Source organism: Grammomys surdaster, unplaced genomic scaffold (genome assembly GCF_004785775.1).
Source record: "Grammomys surdaster isolate TR1022 unplaced genomic scaffold, NIH_TR_1.0 334, whole genome shotgun sequence".
In the NCBI taxonomy this organism is placed as follows: Eukaryota; Metazoa; Chordata; class Mammalia; order Rodentia; family Muridae; genus Grammomys; species Grammomys surdaster.
The window spans coordinates 1,098,137-1,125,169 of record NW_021604753.1 but is presented as its reverse complement, the minus strand read 5'-3'; the positions used below and the strand labels follow the sequence as shown (position 1 = coordinate 1,125,169).

The 27,033-nt window shown below is 44.2% G+C and overlaps 1 protein-coding gene across 2 annotated transcripts in view; it reads right to left on the bottom strand.

Moving 5' to 3' along the window:
• Parn (poly(A)-specific ribonuclease) overlaps window positions 1-27,033 on the bottom strand; it is a 112,833-nt gene that overhangs the window by 14,834 nt on the left and 70,966 nt on the right. For both annotated transcript variants that reach the window (XM_028778338.1, XM_028778339.1), the window contains exon 22: window positions 2,674-2,842. In XM_028778338.1, the coding sequence (XP_028634171.1) occupies window positions 2,674-2,842 (169 nt within the window). The remainder of the gene's footprint in view (window positions 1-2,673; window positions 2,843-27,033) is intronic.

Here is a 27,033-nt window from a genome sequence, read left to right as displayed (position 1 = left end):
TTAGTCACAAGAGAGATGCAAACTAGAACCATGATATGATGCTAGCTCACAGTCTAGAATAGTTGAAACAGAAACTGTAGCATTAAATGTTGGCAAGTATGTGAAGAAATGGAATTCACACATTACTAGTGGACTGTAAACGTTTCGACAAAGCTTAAAGCTTAACAACGCACAGATACCATACATCCCCAGGTCCACGCGCCTAGTCCTATTCACTTAAGAGAAATGAACACGTGCTGACATTATTCTTTTACACACACATCATCACAGCAAATAGCCTCCAACTAGAAACCATCCAAATGTTCACCAACCTGAAGAGAGAAAGAGAGAAAGAAAGGAAGAAAGAAAGAAAGAAAGAAAGAAAGAAAGAAAAAAATAGTACACAACAATAAAAAATTTTAAAAGTCAATCTACACAAAAGCAAATCTCAGAAACAAGTTTTATTTTTTTGTTTTTGCTTTTGTTTTTTTTTTTAAAGAAAAGGCAAGTGTGTGTGTGTGGGGTGCAGACCATCTATCATACGCCATGAATAAAACTCTTGGAACCCACGAACTTCTTGTATCATTGGGGCCTGCCCTCGCCAAAGCTTCAAGTGCTTGGAACCCACGGACTTTCTCGAGTTATTGGGACCTGCCTTCGTGGAAAGCGCACACCCCTCCCCGCTTTCCACCGCACAGTTTCCAAGCTGGCGCCTCTAACAGCCACGCAACTACAGGAACAGGGCCGCCCGAATCTGCTATGCAAGTATACTTCCCGCAGGGCGCGGTGGCAGGGCTCTCTCTGTGCCTAAGACAGAAGACATGTGGACCAACAACACAACAGGCAACTCCATGCCCACGAGCCTGAGGCATGTGGGCCATCATCATCTTCCTGCGAGTGGTAGAGGATGTGTACAAAGCCAGTTCCAAAAACACCCCCTCCTGGAGCACACAAGAACCTCTCCATGAGACAGATCTTAACAACAGACCCATGATGTGCTTGCTCCCAAGTGACTTAATGCTTAATACCCAGCCTTTGCAGACACCTCTCTGCCAGGGATGCTGCTTCCCTGTGATTATCCTACAGGTATACCCACAGATCCAACAGAGACAACGCCATCTCCTGGAATTTGCCTGGGATGCCAAGCTACATCCTTCCAGAAACCATCTGACTAAAGACTACCAGACACACGCTGAGACTCAGAGACAGCGCCACCTCCTGGAACCTGCCTGGGATGCTAAGCTACATTCTTAGCCGCTCATGAAGTCCTACAGACAGATCCAGACCTTCCAGCTACAGATGAACTCTTTTCCCAAAGTCAAATAGCTAGAGTTACATGTTAGTGAGGAAAACATAATGTCTATCTAGATTAATAGATGTTATTCTCAGACTGTACCACATGTATTTAATTGATTCAATGATTCCTTTCCTTCCCAATCCCACCCTCAATTCCTCTTACTCTGTGACTTAATTGTGCTATACCCTACGGCCTGCATAGTGTTTTCTTTTGACTTCCTCATCCAAAATTTTCACTACAGTTGACACAGAGATGCCCCTCCTTTTATGAAAGAAAAGAGAATGGGATGTAGAATCGTGATAGGATGGCTGGTTTTGGTTGAAGCGCTGGCTGGAAATAGCCCAGAGACCCAGCAGGTGTCCACTGCCTGTGAGGGACGGGCATCTATTCCACTGTTCTCCCAGAATCCAGGCTCTGACACGGGGAGTGATCTTCATTTGATCTGCATTTTGCAGTCCATTTGGCTAGAGAGGACATTACAACAGGCTTGAGCCTCGAGAGATTTCCATATTCATGAGTTACCTAAAGGTGGGGGGGGGTGCGCTAGCTAAATTAAGTTATTCCTTTTCCCAGCTCCTTTTCTTTCCCCCCTCCCTATTTAAGCCAGCTCTCCCCTGGCTTAACCGGGGGGTGCAGACCATCTATCACATGCCATGAACAAATAAAACTCTTGGAGCCCCCCCCACAAAAAAAAAGAAAAGGAAAGCACAATACTATCTAATTCCTTTCTCAAAGATAAACCAAATAGGCTAAGTTAATCTTTTTTTCTACATATCTATCTACCTACTCATCTTGTGGTACTGGGAATAAACTTGGGGTCTTGGGCATGCTAGGTCAATGCTCTGCTGCCCGAGCTACACACACACAGGCGATCTAGAAGGGGGCAGAATGTACTAGGCACCTGGGAAAGGAAGAGACTAGATGTCAACAGAAGCAACTGTAATCCGACCTCTCACTATATTGCTGGTCAGCTCACTGAACCTCCATTTCCCTACTCCTAAAATGGGAATAGAATACATTCCATCTGCCTTGATGGTGTTGTAGGAGAGTTAATGGGGAAAGCTGGGGTCTATATAGCCTCACAAATGTAAGGAACTGGAATACTCATAAGCTAGTACACATTTCTAGCACTGAAGAGGTCTGTGAATTCAAGGACAACCTGGGCTACATGGGAAAGTTGTAGAAGAAGAAAGAAGCAGCAGCAGCAGCAGAAGCAGCAGCAGCAGCAGCAGAAACCACTAACAAAGAAGTCAAGTGGTAATCACAGTTACTTATACTATTATGCAAAAAGCTAGGGCAAAGGTATTTTCCTCACAAGAGTCAGGTACTTACACTCATGAAGGAGTGCTGAGGACTAGTGCTGGAATAGCTCAAGCTCCCACACAACCAGTGCTCACCTGTTGGTGTGGTAACAGGGGCCTGGCACATGGGGCCGCTTTCTGTCCACCTCCTTCCAGCTGTCTTCGGTCCACTTCCTCTTGACCTGCTTGCCTTCCCGATTCCTTCCCACATACTCAGCATAGGTCTGGATCCGATAACTTTCCGCATACTTGCTGGTATTAACAGCTACAAGGAAGAGAAAAAAAAATCCTTAGAAAAAAATAAAGAGTTCCAGGACAGGCAGGGCTACACAAAGAAACCCTGTCTCGAAAAACAAAACAAAACAAAAAAATAAAGAGAGCACTTAGGAAAGGTGGCCTTAAGGAGTCCCCAGCCCAGAAGCTGCTGGGTCTCCTCATGTGGAGACATGTCACTGTTGTTCAGCCACCCCCAGTGTGGGGGCTTTGCAAACTGGAAAGCACTGCAAAGGCATAAATAAAACACTGACCACCTGAAGACCACCTGAAAACCTTTCATTTCCAGGATAAGAAAGTAAAAACAAGCAACCATTAGCTACCAAATGCAAACTTTCACTATTAAAAACCAAGTGGTGCCAAGGCTGCATGCATACTGGTATGTCACCATCAGATTTCTGAGTTCGAGGCCAGCCTGGTCTACAGAGTGAGTTCCAGGACAGCCAGGGAGACACAGAGGAACCCTGTCTCAAAAAACCAAACCCCCCACCCCCCCAAAAAAAAAAAAAAGCCAGGCGGTGGTGGCACACGCCTTTAATCCCAGCACTTTGGGAGGCAGAGGCAGGCAGATTTCTGAGTTCCAGGACAGCCTGGTCTACAGTGAGTTCCAGGACAGCCAGGGCTACACAGAGAAACCCTGTCTTGAAAAACAAAACAAAACAAAACAAAACAAAACAAAACAAAACAAAACAAAACAAAACAAAAAAAGGACCAGAAAGAAGGAAGGAGGAGGGGTGCTCCATGAGTAAAGAGCCTGTTGTATAAGCACAAGGACCTACATCCCTATCCTCAGCACCTGTGTAAAAAGCCATGGTGTCTTTGTGTTCCTGTCACCTAGCACTGGACACAGGCATGGGTGACACATGCAGATTCCCAAGGCTCGCTGGCCAGCCAGCCATCTTAGACGAATCAATGAGTTTCAGGGTCACAAAGGGATGCTGTCTCAAAAGCATAAGTGTGCAAGAAACACACCCTTTGTTGATGTCCAGCTTCTATTCCACATATATGAGTATCCATGTGCTCATGAGAACACACACTAACAAGTACACTACTCACCTTCTATGAGCACCATACAGAAAGATTATATATGCATGCAAGCAAGCATGCGTACATACATACATTCTTACAAAGGAAAAAACTCAAATTCCTTGAGACATATAAAATTTTACTAAAAGGTTTACTATACTTTTCATAGTTATAGAGGAAAAACACCTCAAGGTAATCAGAGAAGTTTCATATTATACATTTCCCAAAGAAATGGCAGGAATTGTTAGCAAACCATGAGTTCATAACTAAAAGCTCCGAGGTCACAGCAGCCCACTCTGTTAAGAGCTCTGGTGGAAGTCAACACTAGAGCACTGAACCAGCATCATTTGTCCTGGCAGCCAAAGTTCAAGGTCTTCTGGTCTTCCTGAAACTGCCTCTTTGGCTGGAAGGTTTTTCCAGAGCACTTACAATAATAACCCCTCTCTGGAGTGGAATGTGCATTCCCAAGGAGAAGAGCAGGTTCAGATCAGCATCCCTGCAGCAGCTAAGGCAATGACAGGACCAGGGGACAGCAAGCTGGTGTGCTCAGTAGGAATCCCACTGCTCCCAGTCACTGTGCCCCAGGCACAGTTCCCTAACAGACAGGGAGCACATCTGAGCACACTGGAATCAGGGTCACTTGAAAGGGAAACAGGTAAAAGTGCTTCTCACTGCCAGCTTCACATAGCAATAATTTACCAGCATTCCATCAAGTCTGGCAGCTTTGCGGCTCTGGGCCTTTAATCTAGAAGCAAAGATCTGGCTCAGAGCCAGACCTCTGACAGATGAATCAGCAAAATGAATTGGCCGTCAACCTAGTCTTTCAGCATCCGGCTTGCCTGTTAGAAGTAGCATCAGAGCTGCCTGGAGACATTCGACTTCTCCAGATTAGTCAGGGAAATGATTTAAGGCCCTCTTTTACTTCCACCACTTTGTCAAAGCCAATGGGAGACCAAACACCCTGGGAGTCTACCCTGTTTCCCTGTAGGCAAGTGAGGTTGTTCTCACATAATAATCTCATTCTTTGTGCCTGGTCTGTTGTCTCGTCACTTGGCACACAGCACAGTATTTAATCTTTACAACACCCAGAGCAATGGATGTTCATGACCACAGATAAAGACACCGATTGTCAACGAAGCTCCACAGCAGAGCTAGTCTGAAGTGAATACATGAGAAATATGTAGACGGATATTTAAAAGTGGCATTCTGTTTACTGTGTATTTGCAGACAGGCATTTACTTACTGAGGCTGACAAATGTCTTATAAAATTCTGTGTTGAGAGTTTTAATTAATTATTTAAAATGTTGAGTTCCCCTTTTTACTTGCATTCAATTAACTTTTTTAGTTGGTTTGCTGGATAGTTTTATGTCAACTTGACACAAGCTAAAGTCATCTGAGAGGAAGAAACATAAATTTAAAAAGTTCTCCATAAGATCAGGTTTGTAGGCAGACGTGTATTCTCTTAATTATTCATTGATGGGGGAGGACCCTGCCCATTGTGGGTGGGGCCACCCCTGGGCTGGTGCTCCTGGGCTCTGTAAGAAGCAGGCTGAGTAAGCCAGTAAGCAGTGCCCTCCACGGCCTGTCGACAGGCTCCTGCCCTCACTGCCTCTGATGATGGACTGTGACGTGGAAGTGTAAGCCAAATAAACACTCTGTTCCCCAGTTTGTTTTTGGTTATGGTGCTTCATTGCAGCAACAGAAACCCAAATGAAGACAGGCATACAAAATAACAAGATTCACTATGATTTTCTACTAGACTTTTAAATTTTTGTTAAGAACCTGGGGCTCAGAGGTAGCTCAGGAGGTAAAACACCTGACCCATAAGCATGAGTGTCTGAGCTTGAATCTCTACGACCCATGTAAGGCTGAATGTCTGAAATCCCAGTGCTTCTCCATCCAGACTGGAGGTGGAAACAGGAGTATCCCCAGAGAGTCACTGACAAGCTAGCCTGACATGATGCTGCGGTGATGAGACCCTGACTCAAACAACCAAGGTTGTCCTCTGACCTCCACAGGCGTGCAGCTGCTCTGCTGAGTGAAGACACACACACACGCACGTATGCACGCTCGCGAGCGCGCGCACACGCACACACGCTATCTGACTATCTGACAGATGTGGTGGTGCATGTCTTTATTGATAACACTTTAGGGCACAAAGGCAGGAAGATTACCTTAAGTTCAAAACCAGCCTGGTCTACTAGTGAGTTTTAGGTCAGCCAGGATTGCACAGAAAACAAACAATAAAAGTAGAAAAACAAACAACTTTAGTGTCAACCAAAATCTCTCTAATTGGCAACTGTATTATATTTATATAGATTCCTTCTGAAATTGATCTACAGATTGACTGTAACTTGGGGGGGGCATTTTAAAGATTGCAGGAATTAAAATGAAAACTGACCCTTTCTCCCCATCAAAAAAGAGAAAGCAAATATACAAACAGACCCCTGCCGGGCTGGTAGTACATGCCTGTAGTCTAAAAAAAAACGAGGTGGGGCAGCCATGAGTCTGAGGTCTGTGGGGACTTGCCTCACCTGCTGGAAATGTATTCTAAACTTTTATGTAATGCTAATTAAGCTAAGTACAGGTAGGAGTATTCACCCATGCCTACAGCCCAACAGCTTAGAGGTTTAGTGGTTACAGGTAAGGGTTAGGGTGGAGTCTGAAAAAGAAGAGTAACCACAAATTCAAGGCCAGCCTAGGCTACAGCATAAACCCTGTCTCAAAACAAAATTAAGTATGGTTACTAGAAAGCTATAAACAAATAGGCCAATAGCATAGAAGTAAAAACTTAGAAATAGAATTCTGAATTTGTAAAATGATGAATTTTGAAAGAACAGCCTAAAAAATGAAGACCTGGGAAATTTGTTTATCCATAGGAAAAATGAAATCAGATTCCTAGTTGTATGGGGACAAGAAAATCCACTCCAGATGGGGAAGTTAAATGTCAAAGGCAAATTTTGAAACCCCAAAAAGAAACCATAAGTGAACTTTCTGAGCTGCAGTTAGGAGAGATTCATGAGGATACAAAAGGCCTAAAAGAGAAACCCAAGGTCAGCAGCCATGTTAATATCAAAACTGCCACCAGAGTCTCTGTAAGGAGAGTGAGGATGTCCATGACCTGGGAGAAGACATCAGGAGTACATTCAGTGGGTAGAGAATTCTCTTATCACCAGACTAGAGAAAAATGTCAGCACTCAGTATGAAACACAAGAAAACAGACAAAGGCACATAAACCATGGGCCTCCATCACACAGAAGAAGCACTGAATTATTGGTGAGTAGATGAACTACAGAATGACCACATGATGAAAGATGAGAAAACACACATGGACAAAGAACTAGACCCATCTTAGTGATGTAACGTGGGTGGGAATGCAAGCCCCAAGTCTATGTCTTCTGTTTTATCAAGTTCAAAAGCAAACACTTACAAGCCAGGCATAGTGCCACAAACATCTAATTCCAGTACTTGGAAGGTGGAGGCAGGAGGATCAGGAGTTCAAGGACAGGGTCAGCTACATTCCAAGTTCAAAGTGAGAAGACTACATGAGGACCCTGCGACAGACAGACAGGCAGACAGACAGACAGACAGACAGACAAAAAACAAAACAAGCAAGAAAATGACCAACATGAATTTTAGACAGAAGTTGCCACAGCAGGAAATCAAGAAAGGAAGCCAGAGAAACAGAAGACAGGCATGGCTTCTTAGCAATGCCTGCATTCTTTGATGGAAAGATGGTTTCGTGATGTCAATTTTATCTTATATAAACAGAATGGATATCCTGTTTCCTGTCCATCTTGTCTGTTCAGCTTAGCCATTTCCAGTACCTGTTGTTTACAGGCAGCCAAGTGATTCTTCTTTTGACTTTTCATTGATAGGAAGGTAACCCCCTGCCCAGTTCATGGGTGTCAGTGTGGTAACCACGTCCCTGGGCAGCTCAGAAAGTGTACAATCTGTTCCTTAGATGTTGCAGTCATTGTAAATGGTGGTAAGTTGGAAGGTGTGCACATTAGCTACCATGAATTATATACCACAACTTCTGCATTCTTTTAACAGCTGAATTAAGCCAACGTTCTCAAGGGCTGGGGTTGCACTGTGGTTACCAGAAAAAACTATTTATTGGTGTTTAGTTAAACTCACAAGACCCTGTAAACTGAGACTCAGAAATGCCTACTCCAAAGTGCCAGAGGATGCCAGTGTTTAGGGCATGCTCCAAACTAAAGCCCATAGTGAGTGTGTTATGCATACCCTGCCTATAGACTGAGGAGGATGTCACATGTTCCTATGCTTTATTCCCCTAAAAAACAAAAACAAACGGTCTTTTCTGGCAGTTTGCAAGCCAGTATTCCCTTTGTCCTCCCCCACTCTGTGCCGGTGTTATCCAGCCACATCTGACTTTGTACATGGCTCTAAGGATTTGAACTCAAGTCTTTATAACCGTGTAGCAAATGCTTTTATCCACTAACCCATCTCCTCCTCGCCCCTGAAATCTATGTTCTTTTCAAGATCCCCCATACGCTATAGGATCCCAAATAGTGTTCCTAGGAAGTGACACAGGTACATCATACAGTCTGTCCCTGTCTCCACTTAAGTTCTGTATAGACACTCTGATATGCTGTCACTCCCTGGAGAGACAAAGGCCAAGAGTGGCCTCTGCCCTTTGCCAACGGGCTCCTCTCAGTCCCCACAGCAGCTGCACACTGGGTCTCGCACCACTGCTGCCATTGTGGTTTTGTTCCCCACATATGGATGGATGCTGTCTAACATGTCTGCATACTTAGATATGAATGCTAGACATAAAAGTGGCTTCATGTTCCACAGAACTCAATGATACCTGCTCCCACTCAGCAGAGAGAAAAATAGAAGGCTTTCCTGTGGATTCTGCAGGAGGGCTGACTTTAAAACTCTTAAAGTCAAGAGTTAAAAAGAAAACAATGGGGCTGGAGAGATGGCTCAGTGGTTAAGAGCACTGACTGCTCTTCCAGAGGTCCTGAGTTCAAATCCCAGCAACCACATGGTGGCTCACAACCATCGGTAATGAGATTGGATGCCCTCTTCTGGTGTGTCTGAAGACAGCGATAGTGTACTCATAAATAAAATAAATAAATAAATCTTTAAAAAAAAAAAAAAAAAAGAAAACAATGCAAAAATACCTGAGCCTAATGGTCCTGGCAAACATTTTCCTGGTAGTCTTTGATGCTACTTCTACCCATCAAGGGACCAGACAGATCTAAGTGCAGCAGGAATCTACAGAAATCCAGAGAAACACAGACGTTGCCAAGGTACCCAAACAGGTAAAAAAGGGTGAGCCAGTCCAGAAAATGGCAGCCTCTGTGGGCCTTCACCCAGCCCCCATAGTCTACACTCTGTAAAGACTGCAGAGCTTTATTTTGCCCTTGGGTTCTAGCTCCTCCCCTTTGTGCTCTCAGCTTAGTTGCTGTCTCCCCGCCAGGGTCAGGTGCTCTCTGAGAACATCAGGGCCTCTTTGAGCACCTGTCATTGCCCCTAGCACTTTCGTGGAAATTTAGTTATGATTACAGAGGAAAGTAAGTTGTCATGCTTGCTGGAAAATACATTTATAGACACAGCCTTGGTGGGAACAGACTCTGGTTGTGGCTCCAATTCTTGTGCAGTATACCTAGCCCTCACAGCTTTGTTGGGGAAGTGTTCCACTGACACAGTCAGGATGGTCTCAACAAGGGCAACTCACCTGCCTTAGTTACACAGTCTTTGACTCGAAACTTGTAATTCCTTCCCCTGCTCTTCCTTTCACATTATGAAGATCTTTTTATAAAATCCTGAGGCTAAAAGTGAAAATCAGAACAATAAGAGCTCCAAAGCCCTTGAGGGAGCAGGCAGTAGAAGGGCGTCCCATATCAGTTTCTGTTTGTCCTTTTAGTTCTATGTGATGGTGGTAGCCACCTTTAACACCATCACATAGAACTAAAGGACAAACAGAAACTGATAAGGAAGACCTTGAGGGAACCTCCTTGTCCCCTGCACTCTCCACTTTCCCAGGCAGAGGGCTGGGCACAGGAAGCATTCAGAAAAGAAAATCAGTGTGGAGCCAGACGTTTTTCTAACACCAGAGTAGCTAACAGTGTTCATGAGAAACACCCGCCTTCCCAACTCACCTTCAGCTGGCTCTGCCACCTACAGCAGACGTGTCACCCAGCACGGGAGAAGCAAAGGAAACACTGTTTGCTGGGTGGACGGGGCTGGCATGAAGATAATGGCAATGTCTACTTACTTCATACCTGCCCAAGGTCAAAAATGGAACACCGGAGGTGTTGAGGCCACACAGGCTGGGATGCTAATCCTGCTCCACCTTAACACGCCTGAGGTGAACTGCCTGCCTCCCCTGGACGTGTGTTTCTTTAGTCACACAATAGATATCTCTACCTACCTCTCAGCATATGGCTTGAAACAAAGCAGGTGCCTAAGTAACAAAGCCACTGCTCTTAATCCTAAACACAGTTCTCCTCAAAGCACAGACTGAGGGTGCCTGGGTGCCCTCAGCACAAGCTAGCTCATGGAATTTCCCCAGAACTCGGCGTTTGACTGTAACCTAACAGCCCTAGTGAATGTAAAATTAAGATGTGCTAACCATCATTTCTCAGGCTACACTGAGTCTGCAGGAGTGGACTGACTTTCACACACCATCTGCTTTGGAAAGGCTCATCTCATTCAGTTAGTGACCAACACTGCCCCTGAGAGCTTCGTCCAGCACTGCAGGCAGGCAGAAGAGCAGAGCCATCATGGCAGAGGCAACTCGGCATAGGAAGCCCCATGATCTGTGAAGAAAAAGGAGAGGTTGGGAACAGCACCGGGTGGCAAGTATGTGAGGTGAGAAATGACTGTGCTCTGGTGTGTCTGTGTGGTCACCTGTTTGTGTGACATACATACGTATACCTGCAGGTGCACATGTAGGCCCTGAGCGGGTCATCAATTGTGCTCTTTTATTTTTGAGGCAGGATCTCTGGCTCGCACCTGGAACTCACTAATTTAGCTGGGCTGGCAAGCTGATGAGCTCCTGCAATCTGCCTGCATTGCTTCCCCAGTGCCGGGGCCACAGACATGCACCACTGCACCAAGCTTTTACACAGATGCAAGGAATCAGCACACAGGCCCTTTACTGACAAAGCCACCTCCCGGCTCCTGTGGGAACAGGAGAAAAGAAGCAATGGCAAATACTAAAGGTCCCAAGAGTTTCAGGAACTGGCTGTCCCAGTGGACGGTGCTGAAGGACACTACACTGACTTTCCTCGTGCTTTCCTTTCCTCTCTTTCCTCTTCTTCAAATGCACAGTTTCTTTCAAGTGGAAAAGTCAGCAATAACAAGAAAGCGTCCCACATCAAGAACTTAGAACCTACTTCACAAACAACTTAATTTTTATTTGTTCACTTCCTGGTCTACCCACTCATTTGGAGCTAGTCTTAGACTGACAGAGATAGTGACTTTCAGTTTAGAGACAATTCTTTTCCATCTCAAACACCCTCGCTACAAAGTAAGTGGCAACTATTTACCAAGTAAGAAAATACAGAGGAGGTTTAATAAAAATAAAATACCATCCATTGGCCAGGCTAGATTTGAGTCTTAAGCCCCTGATGCCGTACCGTAATGTCAACTCCTGTCTCACCTCCCAAGTACTGGGATGACAGGTGTGCACCACCTTCTCTGGCTGCTGACAGACTTAACAAACCCTCAACCTGGTCAATGCATCAGCAACTCAGAAACCAGCCAAATAAAAAGAGGTTCCCAGCAGCTGAGCAAGCTCCCTTCAAGGCTGGGCAATGATGTTAAGTTTGAAGTAGAGTCAAATACATGTAGGGACAGTCAGGAAAAGGTTTACAACTATTACTTAAACAAACAAGTCACTTTCAGCTTTTCACGATGAAACATATTGCAGAAAATCATGGAGTTGGCCTGGTCTAGCTTCCTTGAGAGGCATGTGTTAAAGGTTTTTGGTGAGAGCCTGTGGCTCCTGAGGCACCATGTGCCTTTCAGTTCCTGGGAAACGAAGGCACTCTCTCAGGCAGAGAAGTATTCAGGCCACCCATGTTTCTGTGTCCTTTAGAAGTCATCAAAACATGTAGAAGTTTGGCAGAACAATTAGCCATATACATTAACCGTATATGCCCTGTATAGCTTGCCACTGCCATTATCCTGGCAACCACTGTACTGTTTTGATAAGTGTATTAAAAGTCTGATTGCTTGAAATAAACTTGTCTAAGCCTCAGTCTTGCTGCGACTCCTCCAACCCAGCCTGGTTTTCATTCCCACCAACTATTCAGGAGATCCTGGTTCAGTAAGTAAGTCCTTACAATACACAACTTAAAATAGGAGTTGCTAAGTAGTCCTGACAGGCAGCTGAAAGACCTAAACACTTCATGTGAGAAAAACAAGACTAATGTCTCAATTCCACAAGAATAATTTAAGGTAAAGCCAAAGATCGTCTAGATCCTGTGTGATGGCACTGAATGACACATGGGAGACTCTGGGGAGACAAGGCTTTTGTGCAGCCCTTATACTCTTTCTCAGCAGTACCTTTCAGGTCTGCTGACAGACACACGTGATGCAGAGGGAAAAAAGAGATGTAAAGCATGGCTTACAGAGCTGTCACCATACACTGAGTGCTGTGTGTTAGCCTGTAATATGTATGCTACTATGCTAACCTTAATAGACCTCTTTCATCTCCAACCCCACATCCAGGAAAGCTGTCTTGAACAGGTTATGCACCTTGCTTGACGTTGCTGCTTCTGCCAGTGACCATCACTGACCTGGCAGCACATGCTAGTGACTGGAAGACTACTCCGTCAGCACAGGAGTTGTCATGTTTCCCCTTCTTCTTTCTCTTTGCTAACACAGCTCTCAATTGGCATGAATTTCCTGACCTATTCACAGGCCCTGCCCCAAAGTCTGAAACATATCCAACGCATTGATACCCATGATCCAACCCAGGACTTGCTGTTAACAATGCTTTGTGTTCTAAAAGGTTAACCAACAAAACCCCTTTAGGATACAACCTATCTGAGTGGTGGACTAGCCTGATTCCATCTTAAGACTAGAAGCTGCCTTATTGAAAAGTCAAAATAAGTTCATTCCTGTTTTCTGTAAAACGCATTTGACAGGTCTTGACCCATTTTCTGGAACTTGACAAGTTCCACACCCTATACCCTGACCTCCACCCTGATAAGATGGTCTGCCGAAGAATTTTTAAATGTTCAGCCATATTCCCATATAACCAAGATTTCCACCAGAAATCTCCCAACCCTTATAACCCCCCTAGTCTTGCAGGATGTTTTGTGCTATATAAACCCCACTGTCTCCTATGTTCAATGCTATTTTTTTCAAAACCCACTTTAGGGAGATAGACCTGTCTTGATAGAAAATAAAGCATGCTTAATTTAATAAAAGAATTTAAGTAATGATTTTCACTCCTGTCCAGTGGGATTGACAGGAGCCTGCATGTAATATAAGTGCTGGCTGGGGCTGGAGAGATGGCTCAGCGGTTAAGACCACCGATTGCTCTTCCAGAGGTCCTGAGTTCAATTCCCAGCAACCACATGGTGGCTCACAACCATCTGTAATGGGGTCTGATGCCCTCTTCTGGTGTGTCTGAAGAGAGCAATGGTGTACTCATATACATAAAATAAATAAATAAATAAATAAATAAATAAATCTTAAAAAAAAAAAAAAAAAAGAAGTGCTGGCTGAGAGAACTAAGGAGAGCCTTGTTTGGTGTGGCTGTTGTAGCTCAGAGGTACCTGAGTAGCATATAGAAGGCTCAATCCCCATTACCTCAGGGGGAATAAAATAGGCCTCAAATTAGCCTAGAATTTTACATGTTACAAAGGCCAGGTCTTTAAAGTTAACTTATTTGTATAACATATACACAGACAGCCTGGTAAAACACAATGATTGTGTCTGTATTCCTTCACACTCCTTTCAGCTCTGTTTCCGATACTAGCTGCAGACAAACACCAAATATGAAAGTGCACTGCCTGCACTCTGGATGTGTAGAGTTGCTTACAGTCAGCCATTCATCTGCTACAATATCTGCGATGTTTTGACAACGTGTATGGACCATTACTTTCCAGTTCTTATAACCATACTGAATACAAAACAACCCGGGTAAGCAATCACCTGGGAAGACTCTGAAGTTTCAGTAGCTGTTTATAAGCTAGTGGAACTCATCGCATGTCCACTGATGCTGAATGTGCTTTTCATTTGATAAAAGAATGTTTTCACACCTTAAAACTCAGTTTAGTTGTCAACTAAGAAACCTAAGAGGAAGCCAGGTGTGGTGGCACATTCCTTTAATCTCAGCTCTTGGGAGCCTGGTCTTCTATAGAGTGAGTTCCAGGACAGCCAGGGCTATACAGAGAACTCTGTCTCAAAATATAAAGAAAGAAAAAAAGAAGGAAAGGAAGAAAGGAAGAAGAGGGGAGAGAAGGAAAGAAGGAAGGAGGGAGGGAAGAAAAGAAAAGGAAAAAATAAAGACTAAAACCTAGTAAGAAAGGGGAACTAGAGGGAGTTCCCCTCCAAAGTTCCATGCAAACTGTGAACAGGACAGCTTTGCATCTGTGGTACCCATAAGTAAGGCCTGTCCAGCTACCACAATGATGCACTCAACACTTCCTGATGGGCCATACCATTCTACTAGGGACAGGAACCATCTACCTAGCCTTGCAGCTCATCCAACTGCAGGTGCAGAAGCCGCAGGTTATAAGCAAGCACCTGATACATTTCTCCAGAGTCTCAGGGTACCTATGAATCATGTCATACCCCGTGAAGATCTGAGAAATGCCACCACTGCTGCCTCAACACTTGGCCACCTACTTCCACATTATCATGGCGCACTTCCATATCTACCCTGGCACAGTGAGAGCCATCTCATAAAGAAAGGAATGAGAGCTGGGTATGGCAACACATGTGGTTATAATCCTGGCTCCTGGGAAACAGAGGGAGGAGGATCTGCAAGGTCAGCCTGGTCTACACAGTGAGTTCTAGGGCGGCCAGGGCTATGTAGAGAAACTTTATCTCTGCCATGCCCCAAGGATAACCCAGGCCAAGGCTCACTCAGTCCCTGTGGCTCGTCCCATCAGTGTCACCCCACCCGCTACCCTAAACCACGCCAGCCCAGGGGCTGGGCTTTGCCTCCCCAGCTTCTCTTTCTATATAAACCTGCCGTTTCAGCCATGCACTCTCTTGGCTCACTCTGGGCCTCGTTACCCTCTTCTCTCTATCCTCTTCCTCTCTTGTTCCCCCACCCCATAGCCATGTTTAGTCTACACCAGCAGTTCTCAACCTGTGGGTGGTTGACTCCTTTAGGAGTCAAACAACCATTTCACATCGTCAGAAAACATACTTACATAAAGATTCATAACAGTAGCAGAATTACAGTTATGAAATAGCAACAACAAAAAAATTATGGTTGGGGTCACCACAACATGAGGATAAAAGGTCACAGTATTAGGAAGGTTGAGAACCAATGGTCTAGACTCTTCCAGATGCCTCTGTCGGTACTCTCCCCCCCAAGACTACAACAACAACAACAAACCATTCTCCTCATCCATACCCTGGAGTAGTCATGCACTCATTTTCATTCAATCAGAACAAAACCAAACCAACTGTAATGTAATCTCTTCAGATTACAGGTTGAAATAGTGACAGTGAGTTTAAATGACACTATCTGAATCATGGGAGAAATCTATACAAGTCACACTTTTCCATGTGGGAAATAAGCCAAGAATGGGAACACTGGCTTTGTTTTTTCTGTCTATATCAGCCACTGATTCTGATGAGGAAGTGCAGCTCCAAAGGCGATACCAAACACAGAAAAGCATATTTACTTTTTCATCTTATTGTCTAAGCCTCCCAAGTAGCTGGAAGTATAGGTGCAGATCATCACACCCAGAAATTATTTCAATGATTTTTTTTCTAGAGACAAAGTCTCATATGACCAGGCTGGCCTTGAACTTGCTTTATTGCAGAGATAGGCCTTGAACTCTTAATTCCTTTGCCTAAATGCTAGGATTATAGGCCTGTGGCACCACACCCAGTCTAATTCTTTCAATGTGAAAGTCTCTTCTGCCTTCACACTTAGGATAAGAACTCTATACACACATCACACATCAGTTTCTCTTTAATTACCAGATCATTTACGTATGTACTTCACAATCTTTGGTAGTCTGTTCTACCTCTTCATATCTTTCTCCTTAAGCAGTTTCTCTGCAGACATCGGACTCATAGGTGGCATTTAGATCTGGACAAGAAGACAGTAAGTTGCCCAAATGAGACACACCATACAGTGCCATTTCTTAACCCAGACACATGTTTCTATGGAGTGGGAAATAAAGGGCAGAGAGAGGAAGAGGAGAGCCCAAGAATCAGCAAGAGTAAGTCTTTCCCTTGGTAAAAGCTTTTTAGAGCAGTGGTTTTCAACCTATGGGTCGTAACCTCTTGGGGATGGGGGGTGTGGGGGTGGGTGTTGAACAATCCTGTCACAGGAGTTACCTAAGACCATTGGAAAACATAGTTTTAACCCCTTGAATACACAATGCAAATCAACTGGTTAGATAAATGGAGTGAAGCCTAACACAGAGAGACAGACACAGATACATGACACATACTAGGAAATATGATCCTGCTATGCTTGGTGGTAATGTTCTACTTTATAACAATGTACCTGAAACTTCTTAGTGACCCCCGGATTTCCTGCAACGTCCAAACGCTCAGTATCAGGTAAATTGAGAAATGACTCCTGGAAGTCATGCCTACACAGCAAACAGACTGCTTTCTGATTGACAGTGTGGTGCAGTATTAAAAGTACTCCACATTTTTCTCTCAGGAAACTCTCAAGTCCCACAGTAATGTGCTTGACAGAGCAGTGTTCTTCTGTATATGTGCAGTTTGCATGTATATGGATGCATGTTGAAGCGCACAGAGCAACATGTGTGCCCAACGGCTGGCACTGATTGTCTTCCCCCACTGCTTCCCACTTTATTGGGACTGAACCAGAGCATGTGAACTGCTCGTCAAGATGGCCAGCCCGCACCAGGGACCCTCTGTCCCTGCCAGGTTACAGACGGACGGCCATGCTTACCCAGCTTTTATACAGATTCTGGATCTGAGGTTCGGTCCCCATACTTAAACAGCAAGCACTTAGCCATCGCCCCAGCCCAGCAGTTTCATTTCTAGGCATGCGTAATAAACAAGTCTACATCTTTACATTGCACATAGCTGTGGTTTAAAAGGGAAGTGCTAACTGCCATGGTGGTCAGCTGTCTAGCAGACAATGCTCTGTGTGGGGGGGAGGGCAGCCCTCAGGCCTTAAAAAAAAAAAAAAGACAGGAATGCTAAGGCTACATCCAGATCTCTGACTGCAAATTCTAATGATACCACAGACCAAGGTAAAGACTCCATAGGTCTGAATTAGCGATAAAAGAGTCTGCTTAGATTTGGTAGGGGAGTCACTCGCAGTGGACTGTAAATGCTTGTGGGGCCTAGTTCCTCTATTCCACCCCAGCATGTCCAGCTAGCATTAGATAATGGACTATGGAGAATGAGGAAGAAGCCCACCACTGCATAAACTGCAGAAGGTGAGTGACTGAACCACACTAAGCCTAGTTACCCTCCCAGGTCCCAGCAGCCTCTACCTAGCAGGGCCTCAGCCCATGGTGCTCTGAGAAAACAAATGCATTATTGAGGGCTGCCCAAATCACACAGTCTGTTAGCAAGGGAAGCCAGGTCAGTGGTGAGCCACTGCTGTGTCCCTGCTGATAGGCTCTCAAGGGGACTGGACTATGTGCTGTTTGAATTATTTTTATCACTTAAAAAATTGTTTTAAAGTATTGTTTATTAGAGACAAGGTCTTGCCATGGTAGCCCTAGCTGGCCTGGAACTTGCTATGTAGACCAGGCTAACCTTGAACTTGTAGTGATCCTCCTCAGTACAGGAATTATAGACATGTGCTCCAGTACTGTCTTGAAAATTAAAGCTTGACTCCAGGATTTAAAGGCTTTAACAATATCCTCTGACAGGACGGTGCAGTGGGCTGAGGTAACATTTGCCTGGCATCTACCTCTCCCTCTCTCTACCTGATTCCACCTGAACTGAAGGGCTAACACTGGATATATCTGCAACAGGACCAAAGGCTGGAGCTAACAGGCACAGAAGTGCGGGATCCTCAAGCTGACAGCTGCCTTTAGTCAATACTTACTGTGAAAATCCTTCAGAGGTGGCAATGGGGAACAGCAGCCATCTCAGTGAGACCAGAGGACAGTGAACACTTCTCTCACATACAAAAGGAAGATGGTTTGTATGTGAGTGCATCATTAAACCCCCAGGTGTGCACATAGACTACAATCAGCAGGCCATACTCAAAGGAGCGTGAGAATGAATTTTCTCGTGGAAAAGCAGGCCCATATCTCCTCTCTTCTCCACCACACTCCAGAAACATATTCAGTAAGCGGGACAAGCAAAACTTGTCTCACCTCTTCAAAATAATCATCCAAAGGACATTCAAATATGCACGTTTGTACGTTCGTCTGCTCCCTAGCGAGGAGACATGTCCTCAAAGTGTCTGTCCTTTCATCACAAATACCCACGTGCTGTCATTCTACCATTGACACTCTTCTCTGCTTCTCATCAGCCTGCATTTGCACTGAAGCCACTGAGCTACCAGGCTTACCTTCACAAGGATTTTACTGGAGGAAAGCACTTCAGCAGTAAGATAAAATGGGTATCCTATAAAGCATGGCTCTCAGCCTGTGGGTCACAGCCCCTTTGGTAAACGCTATCTCCAAAATAGTTACATTGCAAATCGTAACAAAAGTAAGAGTTATGTAGTATCGACAAAAATACTTTTATGGCTGGGGATCACTACAAGGTGGGGAAGTGTATTAAAGAACTGTAGCATTAGGAAGGTAGACACCCACTGCAGTCACTAAGAAACAAGTGCTTAAGGCCTTTGAGAATCACACAAATGGCAGGTCTGAACTTAAAGACAGGAAATGCAACAGAGAAACCTGAGGCAACCACAGCTAAATTATCAAACAGCAAGCACACAAAAGGCACGGGATGATATGCTTTCTGCTCTGACAAGCTGTTCTGGCCTATGTAGTGCTCCTCCAGAAGGGTTTATCATGAGACACACTGGACAGAAGGGAGTGTCACGAGTCAGTCAGACCAATACAAATGCAAAGACAACTATCTGTCTGAAGCTTTCAAAACATCACTCTTGGGCTGGGGACACAGCTTGTGAGGTCCTGGGTCTAGCTAAAACTGAACTATATAAATAAGCATTCAAGTAGGGAGATAAATTATACTGATCACATTCATTAAAACTTCTACTTTCAGCTGGGAAGGGTGAGACACAGCTCTTAAAAGGGTAAGACAAGCAAAATAAAAATAGCCCAGAAATCATAAGGAGAGTGATGAATAAAGTGTGATGGGTTAATCTGATGTCTTATCTATGCTTCTCCAGTTTTCTGTCTTGGATTCTGTTTGCTTCTATTGTTCATGTATTTAATGCTGGGGCTCCAGGACTCAGGTACAACAGGCAGACACTGTCACTGAGCTGCACGCTCAGGCTCACTTTCTTCAACAAAAAAGTCATTTTAATGATGATGATTTTGTTTGTTTTCCAAGACAGGGTTCTTTGTGTAAGAAAGCCTTGTAACTCACTTTGTAGACCAGGCTGGTCTCAAACTCACAGAGATCTGCCTGCCTTGGCCTCCCGAGTGCTGGGATGAGAGGTGTGAACCACCATGCTGGGCTAAAATGTCTATTTTTTAAAAAAAATTAAGATTAAAATTTTCATCTAGATATTCAATAGCTATTGGTTTGAGTTTGTGTGTGTATGTGTGTGTGTGTGTGTGTGTGTGGTGTTGTTGTTATTGTTTGGTTTTTTTTTGAGACAAAAGTCTCACTATGTATCCCAGGCTGGCCTTGAACTCACAGTTATTCTCCTGTCTCAGTCCTCCAAGTGCTAGGATTACAAGAGTAAATCACCGTACTTCATATTTTTGTTTTGTTTTTTAAATAAAAGGCAAAGCAGGGCCAGGCCTTTAATCCCAGAACTTGGGAGGCAGAAGCAGGTGGATTTCTGAGTTCGAGGCCAGCCTGGTCTACAGAGTGAGTTCCAGGACAGCCAGGACTATATAAAGAGTCTCTGCCCAAAAGAAACCAAACAACCAACCAAACAAGAAATCAAAAAACAAACCAAAACAGAAAGTAAACACATTTTCGGGTTTGGTTAAAGCTAGGCATGTATTCTAGTGGGTTATACATCCTTACTTTCAGAACAATTTCTGTTTGTTTCGACACAGTCTCATTCTGTATCCTAGGCTAGCCTTGAACTTATGTCTAGCACCGTCAGACTTTGAACCCATGGGATCCTGTTGTCCTGGTCTCCAGGGTGCTGAGAATACAACTGTGAACCACTACACCTGGCTTAAAACATAACTAAAAAAACAATAATTATAGCTCAGCCAAAAAGAATTGAAAATAATAGAATAAAGTTATGAGAACCTTTGGGCATATTATCAGAAGGTCAGTGCCAGGAAAGACCAAGTAAGCTTTCTATGAGAAAGAGCAACTATGCTGGATTGTGTGGTGCACGCCTTTAATCTCAGCACTCAGAAATCAGAGGCAGGTGGATCTCTACAGAGTGAGTTCCAGGACAGCCAGGGCTACACAGAAAAACCTTGTCTAGTGGGGAAAAGTTATGATATCTCATCTAATTTATTTGGTATTTGACTATAGCTCATCTCAAAATTTCTAGGCTACAGGCTAGAGGCTGGAGATATAGCTCGGTTGGTAGAATGCCTACCTAGTATACATGAAGCTCAGAGTTTGGTCCCCATCACTGTATAAATCAGAATTGGTGGGCATATCTGTGAGCTTAGGACTAAGGAGGTGGAGGCAAGAGAATCTGGATGCATTCAAGGTCATCCTCACCTACATCGGGAGCTTGCCCCCCAACCTGGGTACAAGAAACCCTACGCCAAAATAAATAAATAAATCCTAGTTTACACTAAACTCAATCTCCAGTGATCATTTCATGCAGTATTTATATGTAAAAGTAACACAGTTATCACAAACTGAACAGAAATTCTTTTATCACCTCACACTATAGATAGATGATAGATAGATAGATAGATAGATAGATGATAGATAGATAGATAGACAGATAGATAGATAGATAGATAGATAGAAAATGTATGTCAGCATCAAAATAATAATTTCCAATCTTTTATAGAATTTAAAAATTATTGTTAGAAGTGAATAATTAGTTGAGAATAATTTATTATTCTGAGAATACAGAATGTATAAAAAAAGATTTAAGGTAAAAAGTTAGAGAAGCTAATTACAAAGAAATAAAATTATTCAGAAATAAGTAAGAAAAAGACCAGGCACAGTAATGCTTACCTATAATTCCAGTTACCTGTGAGGCTGAGAAAGGAGGCTCTCCAGTTTAAGGCTGGTCTGGGTAAGACCAGTCTGAGTAAGACTGTTTCAGAACAAGGAACCTCTGATGTCTGCACTATGCTAGCCAGCCAGGCCAGGCCCCAGACACCCCTTACAAAGGTCACTTCACTGGTCACAGAAGGAATTCACAGTACACTCAGGAGCTTCTATACTTTGGGCTGGCAAGATGGTTCAGCTGATAAAGACATTTGCTACCAAGTCTGCTTAGCCGACTTAGGTCCCTAGGACTGACATGAAGGAGAGAACAGGAGAGAACAGGCCCTTGGAAGCTGTTCTCTGTATATACACTATAGCACTTGGGGGCCTCCTCAGAAATAAATTATTAAAAAAAAAAAAAGATTTACTGTTCACAGCATTGACCTCCCACTGCTACGCTCCTGTTGCTCACCCTGCTAGAGGGAGGAGAGCCTGGGAATGGGGCACTCCAAGAGGGCTGCAAGCACAATGGTTGATGGTCATGCCTAGGAAGCAGGCAGGACAGCCAGCACTGAGGGCAGGAGTTACGCAGCAGAGCTTTCTTGCCCCACCCCCCATGTGCTATATTTATGGTACTTTAGAAACCTTTGGATGTAAAAGCTGTTTGGGCAAAATATATACTGTGTGATACACAGCAGTTTGCAACACCACTTTAATACATGAATGTGTGTTAGAGAATGAGAAGGATAGCCGAACAGAGTGGAGAATGTGTGCAGAGAGAAGCAGAAGTATAGGTACAGGAGCACAGTCACAACAAAGGAGCATGCTCCTGCTGAGTATGACCAGTCCTCAGATGCTGGAAGGCGCAGGCCACCCGCAGGCCTGCTTTGGCCCACTGCTGCCTGTTAGGCCAGTGCTACCACTAGGTCTCCAGGCCTGGCCCTTGGCATAGAGCTGCCACTGCTGTCTCTTGCTGATGTGCCTACAGGGGTGGCACAGTGGGCAGAGTGGTTGGTATATAGTAGTCTAGAGCTCTCATGGGGGAGACATGCTGAAGTGTAGTTCCTCACAGTTGATGGCTTCTAGCAGGCAGCAGGGATAGGAAGGAGTCAGTTTTCTTTAAGAGGCTGCCCACTGAGAGTCTGACCATACTCCAGTGAGTATATGGGCAATACAAATTGGACTTGGTGGAAAGGGAGGTGGGAGTGTACAAGGATAGGAGAATGGACCTGGGAGGACTGGGGCACCGCATGAAATTCCCAAACAATTAATAAAAATGTTATGTTGGAGGAAAGAGATGTACTGAATTAGTCCTGCAGCTGACCTGGGTACTATGCATTTACTTGTGTCAATGCTGTGGACAGTAAATCATGTATAACCCCTAGCCTGGATTCCTAGCACGCCATGTTAAAAAACAAAAACAAAACTTACATTGGAGACAGAGAAAAAGTTTTATTTATTGCAAATGTGGCTTACTGCTTGATCACCTAAAACTTTTTCCCTTGGCCACGGATAAAATTATTATTTTTCAATGTTATGACAAACAGTAGCAAGTCAATTCCCGAGCAAGTCAATTCCCAATCCACTTTCATGTTAAAGGAGATTTGAGTAATGCACATTTTAAATCTAAATTCTATCCAACACATAAACATAGACTTCAAGAAGAAGGCAGTCGTGACACTAACTCTCACCACAGTTAGCATTTCAAGTCCACAAGGTGCATGTCTAGCCACCTGGAAGGAACGTGGACCATGGCATGCTGACTCCATTTGATGGTAGGGCAGGGAAAGGGCCTCTGTAACCAGAGGCCTGGTCAGATGACAGAGCAACAGCAGGCTACATAAGGAGTTTCACCAAACAAATTAAACTGAGTAGTTCAAAAGAAAAGAGAGAGAGAGAGAGAGAGAGAGAGAGAGATTAAGCTTTATGATTACAATGAAAGACAGAAAACAAAACCAGAGATGCTCTTTAAATTCCTTGAATTATTTGATTAAAATTTATGATTGTTCTCTTTAAAAAAACAAAAACAAAAAAAAACAGAGATGCTAAGAGAATTACTTAGTGAACATGGCAAACAGGGAAACCCAGAGTCAGCTTCTCCTTTTTGCCTGTGGTAGAGGCTGGTTTTGAGTCTCTAACCCTAATGTCACAGCTTCCCAAGTGCTGGCATACAACCGTTTTAGTCCTGTGGCCACCCTGTCTGACTATACCTGGTTTGTTGACTTATCATTCTGTTTTCCCAAAGCTCAAAGAAACTCTGTGCTATAAATCTACACTCTGGTTTGCTGGTACACATATGGAATCCTAGCATTTGGGAGGGGGAGAGCAGAAGGATCAGAAGTTCAAAGCCACTGACTATGCGGTGAGTTCAAGACCAGCCTGGGCTATGTGATACACTGTCTCAAAAAAAAAAAAAAAAAAAAAGACAAAACCAAAACAAACTGGGTGGTGGGATAGATCAAAGGTTCTGAATACCGCCTAAACCATAGGATGGCCCAATAAAAGCCATTCTGAATCATTACCCTTTAAAGAGACCTGTAGTCACAATCCCCACTCTCCTATTGTCTCTAATGCTCACAACCCTAAAGCATTAGGTTGGTATGTCTTGAGCTAACGCAGAAGATCAATCCAAGGTCTCAGTGTGCTTGGGAGGTTATGGAGAAGACAGACTGGTCTGCTCTATGGACCCTTTGCACTCCAGCACCCTTACTAATGTGCTGCTTCCTCAGAGGGTAAGGAGGAGAGCTAGAAACAGACTGACACGCAGCTGTTCCCACCGGTAAGAAACCCGAAACCACACTCTATGTGACACTTGTATAACAACAACCTGTAAGAACAGGCCAGAGGAGGAGTGTTTGTCTTTCTAATGTGCATGAGGCCTTTGGTCTGAGCCCTAGGATAGACCAAGAAAAGACAAGGTTATGTGGAAAGTATTCAAAGAAGTCTATGAATCCCTATAGTCATTAGAGAATAACTAATAAACAATAAATCATACACAATGTGAGCTTGAGTCATTGAGCTGAAATAAAGACAAAGTATGAGATAAAATAGAGCCAAAAACATGAGCCAAAAATATCTTTGGCTCTCTTCTGCCTACTATGAGAGAAGATTCAAGTGGAAATCTATGTGTCTAAAAGGTTCAAGGTAGCTAAAATAAAGTACAAGTAATTCTGAGAGCTTTCTTGGTTGAAAAGTAAGTGACGTTGCCTCTGTTCCAGAAAGCTGTACATTAAAAAGCTACCAGTCATATACAGAACCAAGATAGCTTAAGGATAGGCACTGTCATTTGGCTGAAGACTTGATTGCCAGGCATCTGGCAAGCATGAGGCTCTGTCACGCCCTGCCCAGTCTCAGCACAGCTACAGTTTTAGCTTGTTTTAAAAAGAGGTGACATTCTGGGGGATGCCCACAGAAATATTCATCAGTCAGTACACTAAATGCTTCAAAAAACATAAGGCAGGGAAAATGGGAGCACTGAGAATGTATGGGCTAGCCCAAGAGTTGGCCGTCAACATAGGAACCATGACATCCTTTTTAGTGGAGCTTTATAATACAGCCACTACAGAAATGGACAGAAAGCTTAGCCAGTAAAGTTTTTGCCTTATGTCTTAATGTTCTATTGCTGTAGTGAGACATCATGACCATGGCAACTCTTATAAAAGAAAAATGTAACTGGGGCTGGCTTACAGTTTCAGAGGTTTGGTCCATTATGGTGTGAAGCATGGCAGCAAACAGGTAGATATGATGCTCGAGAAAGAGCCAAAAACTTTAAATCTGGAGACAGGTAGCAGGACGAGAGAGCATCTGAAACCTCAAAGCCCACACCCAAGTGATCTATTTCCTCCTACACGGCCACATCGCCTACCTAATCCTTTTAAATAGTGCCACTTTCTCATGACTAAGCATTCAAAGATATGAGCCCTAAGGGAGGCCATTTTCATTCAAACCACTACAGCTCTTAAGCATGAAGACTTGAGTTCAAACTTCACTCTAAGTTTTTTCAGAATTATCTATTTTTATTTTAAGTGTATGGGTATTTTTCCATTAGCTTATGTCTGTGTGCCGCATGCATACAGTACCTGTGAAGGCCAGAAGAGGATGCTGGACCCTCTGGAACTAGAATTACAGTGGGTTATATTCTGCCACATGGGTACTGAGATCAAATCCTGGTTCTCTAAAAGAGCAACAAGTATTCTTCAATGGGAAACCATCTTTCCAGCCCCCAAAACCCATTTTTAAAAAGCAGGGTATGGGCTCAGAGGTTATTCCAGAGAAGCTGGATTCAATTCCCAGCACCCATATGGGAGTCACAGCTGTCTGTAACTCTAGTTCTAGGGGATCTGGCACCCTCATACAGACAGACATGCAGACAAAACACCAGTGCACATATGGGGAAAAAAAAAGCTGGGTGTGGTAGTGGGTACCTGTAATCCCAGCACTGGTGAGGCAGGGACACTATGGTGGGGCTCACTGTCCAGCCAGCCTAGCCTAATCAGTAGTGAGATTCTGTCTTAAAAAAGAAGGTGCCAGGTACCTGAGGAGTGAGTGACATTTGAAGTTGTCTTCTGGCCTACACATGCACATGAACCCATCTGCACACACAAGAAGAAAACTTGCCTACAATGGAAATATTTGGCCTATCCATCCTCCCAGACGTGAGGCCTTCTTTGGCCCATCTATGCTGACACACAGAGCTCCTGGTCGGGGCTATCTGCTGACAGCACTGTACTTCACCTTCAATGCTTCTCACCTGTCAGGTGCTGCTGTAGAGGAGGAATGGCAAATGGGATTCCAAAATGTGCAAAGTAGGAGGACTGCTGCATGTCTGAAGCTATCCTACACTGCACAGTGAGCTATAAGCCAGTTTCCATTACAGACCAAGACCCTGTGTCAAAAGACAAACACATTCTGGGTAATGGTGACACATGTCTTTGGTCCCAGCACTCAGGAGGCAGAAACAGGTAGACCTCTGAGTTCAGGCCATCCTGGTTTATAGAGTGAGTTCCAGGACAGCCAGGGCTACACAGAGAAACCCTGTCTCAACAAACAAACAAACAAACAAACAAACAAACAAACAGAAACACACAGACACAGACAGACAGACAGAGATACACACAGACACATAGACACACACAGAGCTAAGACAGAGTCAAAGTTTTGGCTCAGAAATGGACAGGGTATAGCTCCCTGGGAACATTCAGACTCAAAATGTAGAGTCCCCACAACAAGGAAGCATACATACCCAAACTCATTTGACAGCTCGGTCTCTGAAGCAAACATGCTTTGGGTTACAAGTCCCCTGCACCCAGTCCTCAAACCTGGCAGGGATGTGATATGTGATAAGGGTCATGTCCCTGAATCAATGGGTGGGACCTCCGGACACAGGTTCACACTAACAGAGAAAGAGCTGCACTTTGCATTGGAGTATAGGTTCAATATACAAGAGCTGAGCACGAGGAGAAGACACATGAGCAGGTGACAACAAGAAAAACAACAGTCAAACTACAGAAAGATCTGCAGCCTGGATGTCATGTGACCAACCGAACCAACAATCAGACAGAACTGGTGTGTCCAAAATAGAGAACCTAACAGGCAGAGGGTGGGGCCCCACTAAGGTTTCCTCCCTCTCAGGTTCTCCATTGGTGGCAGACAGTAAAAGTGAGCCATATCACGATGTACTACTGCACAGACACTGACGCTCAGATAGAAGACACATCACCATGTACTACTGCACAGACACTGACA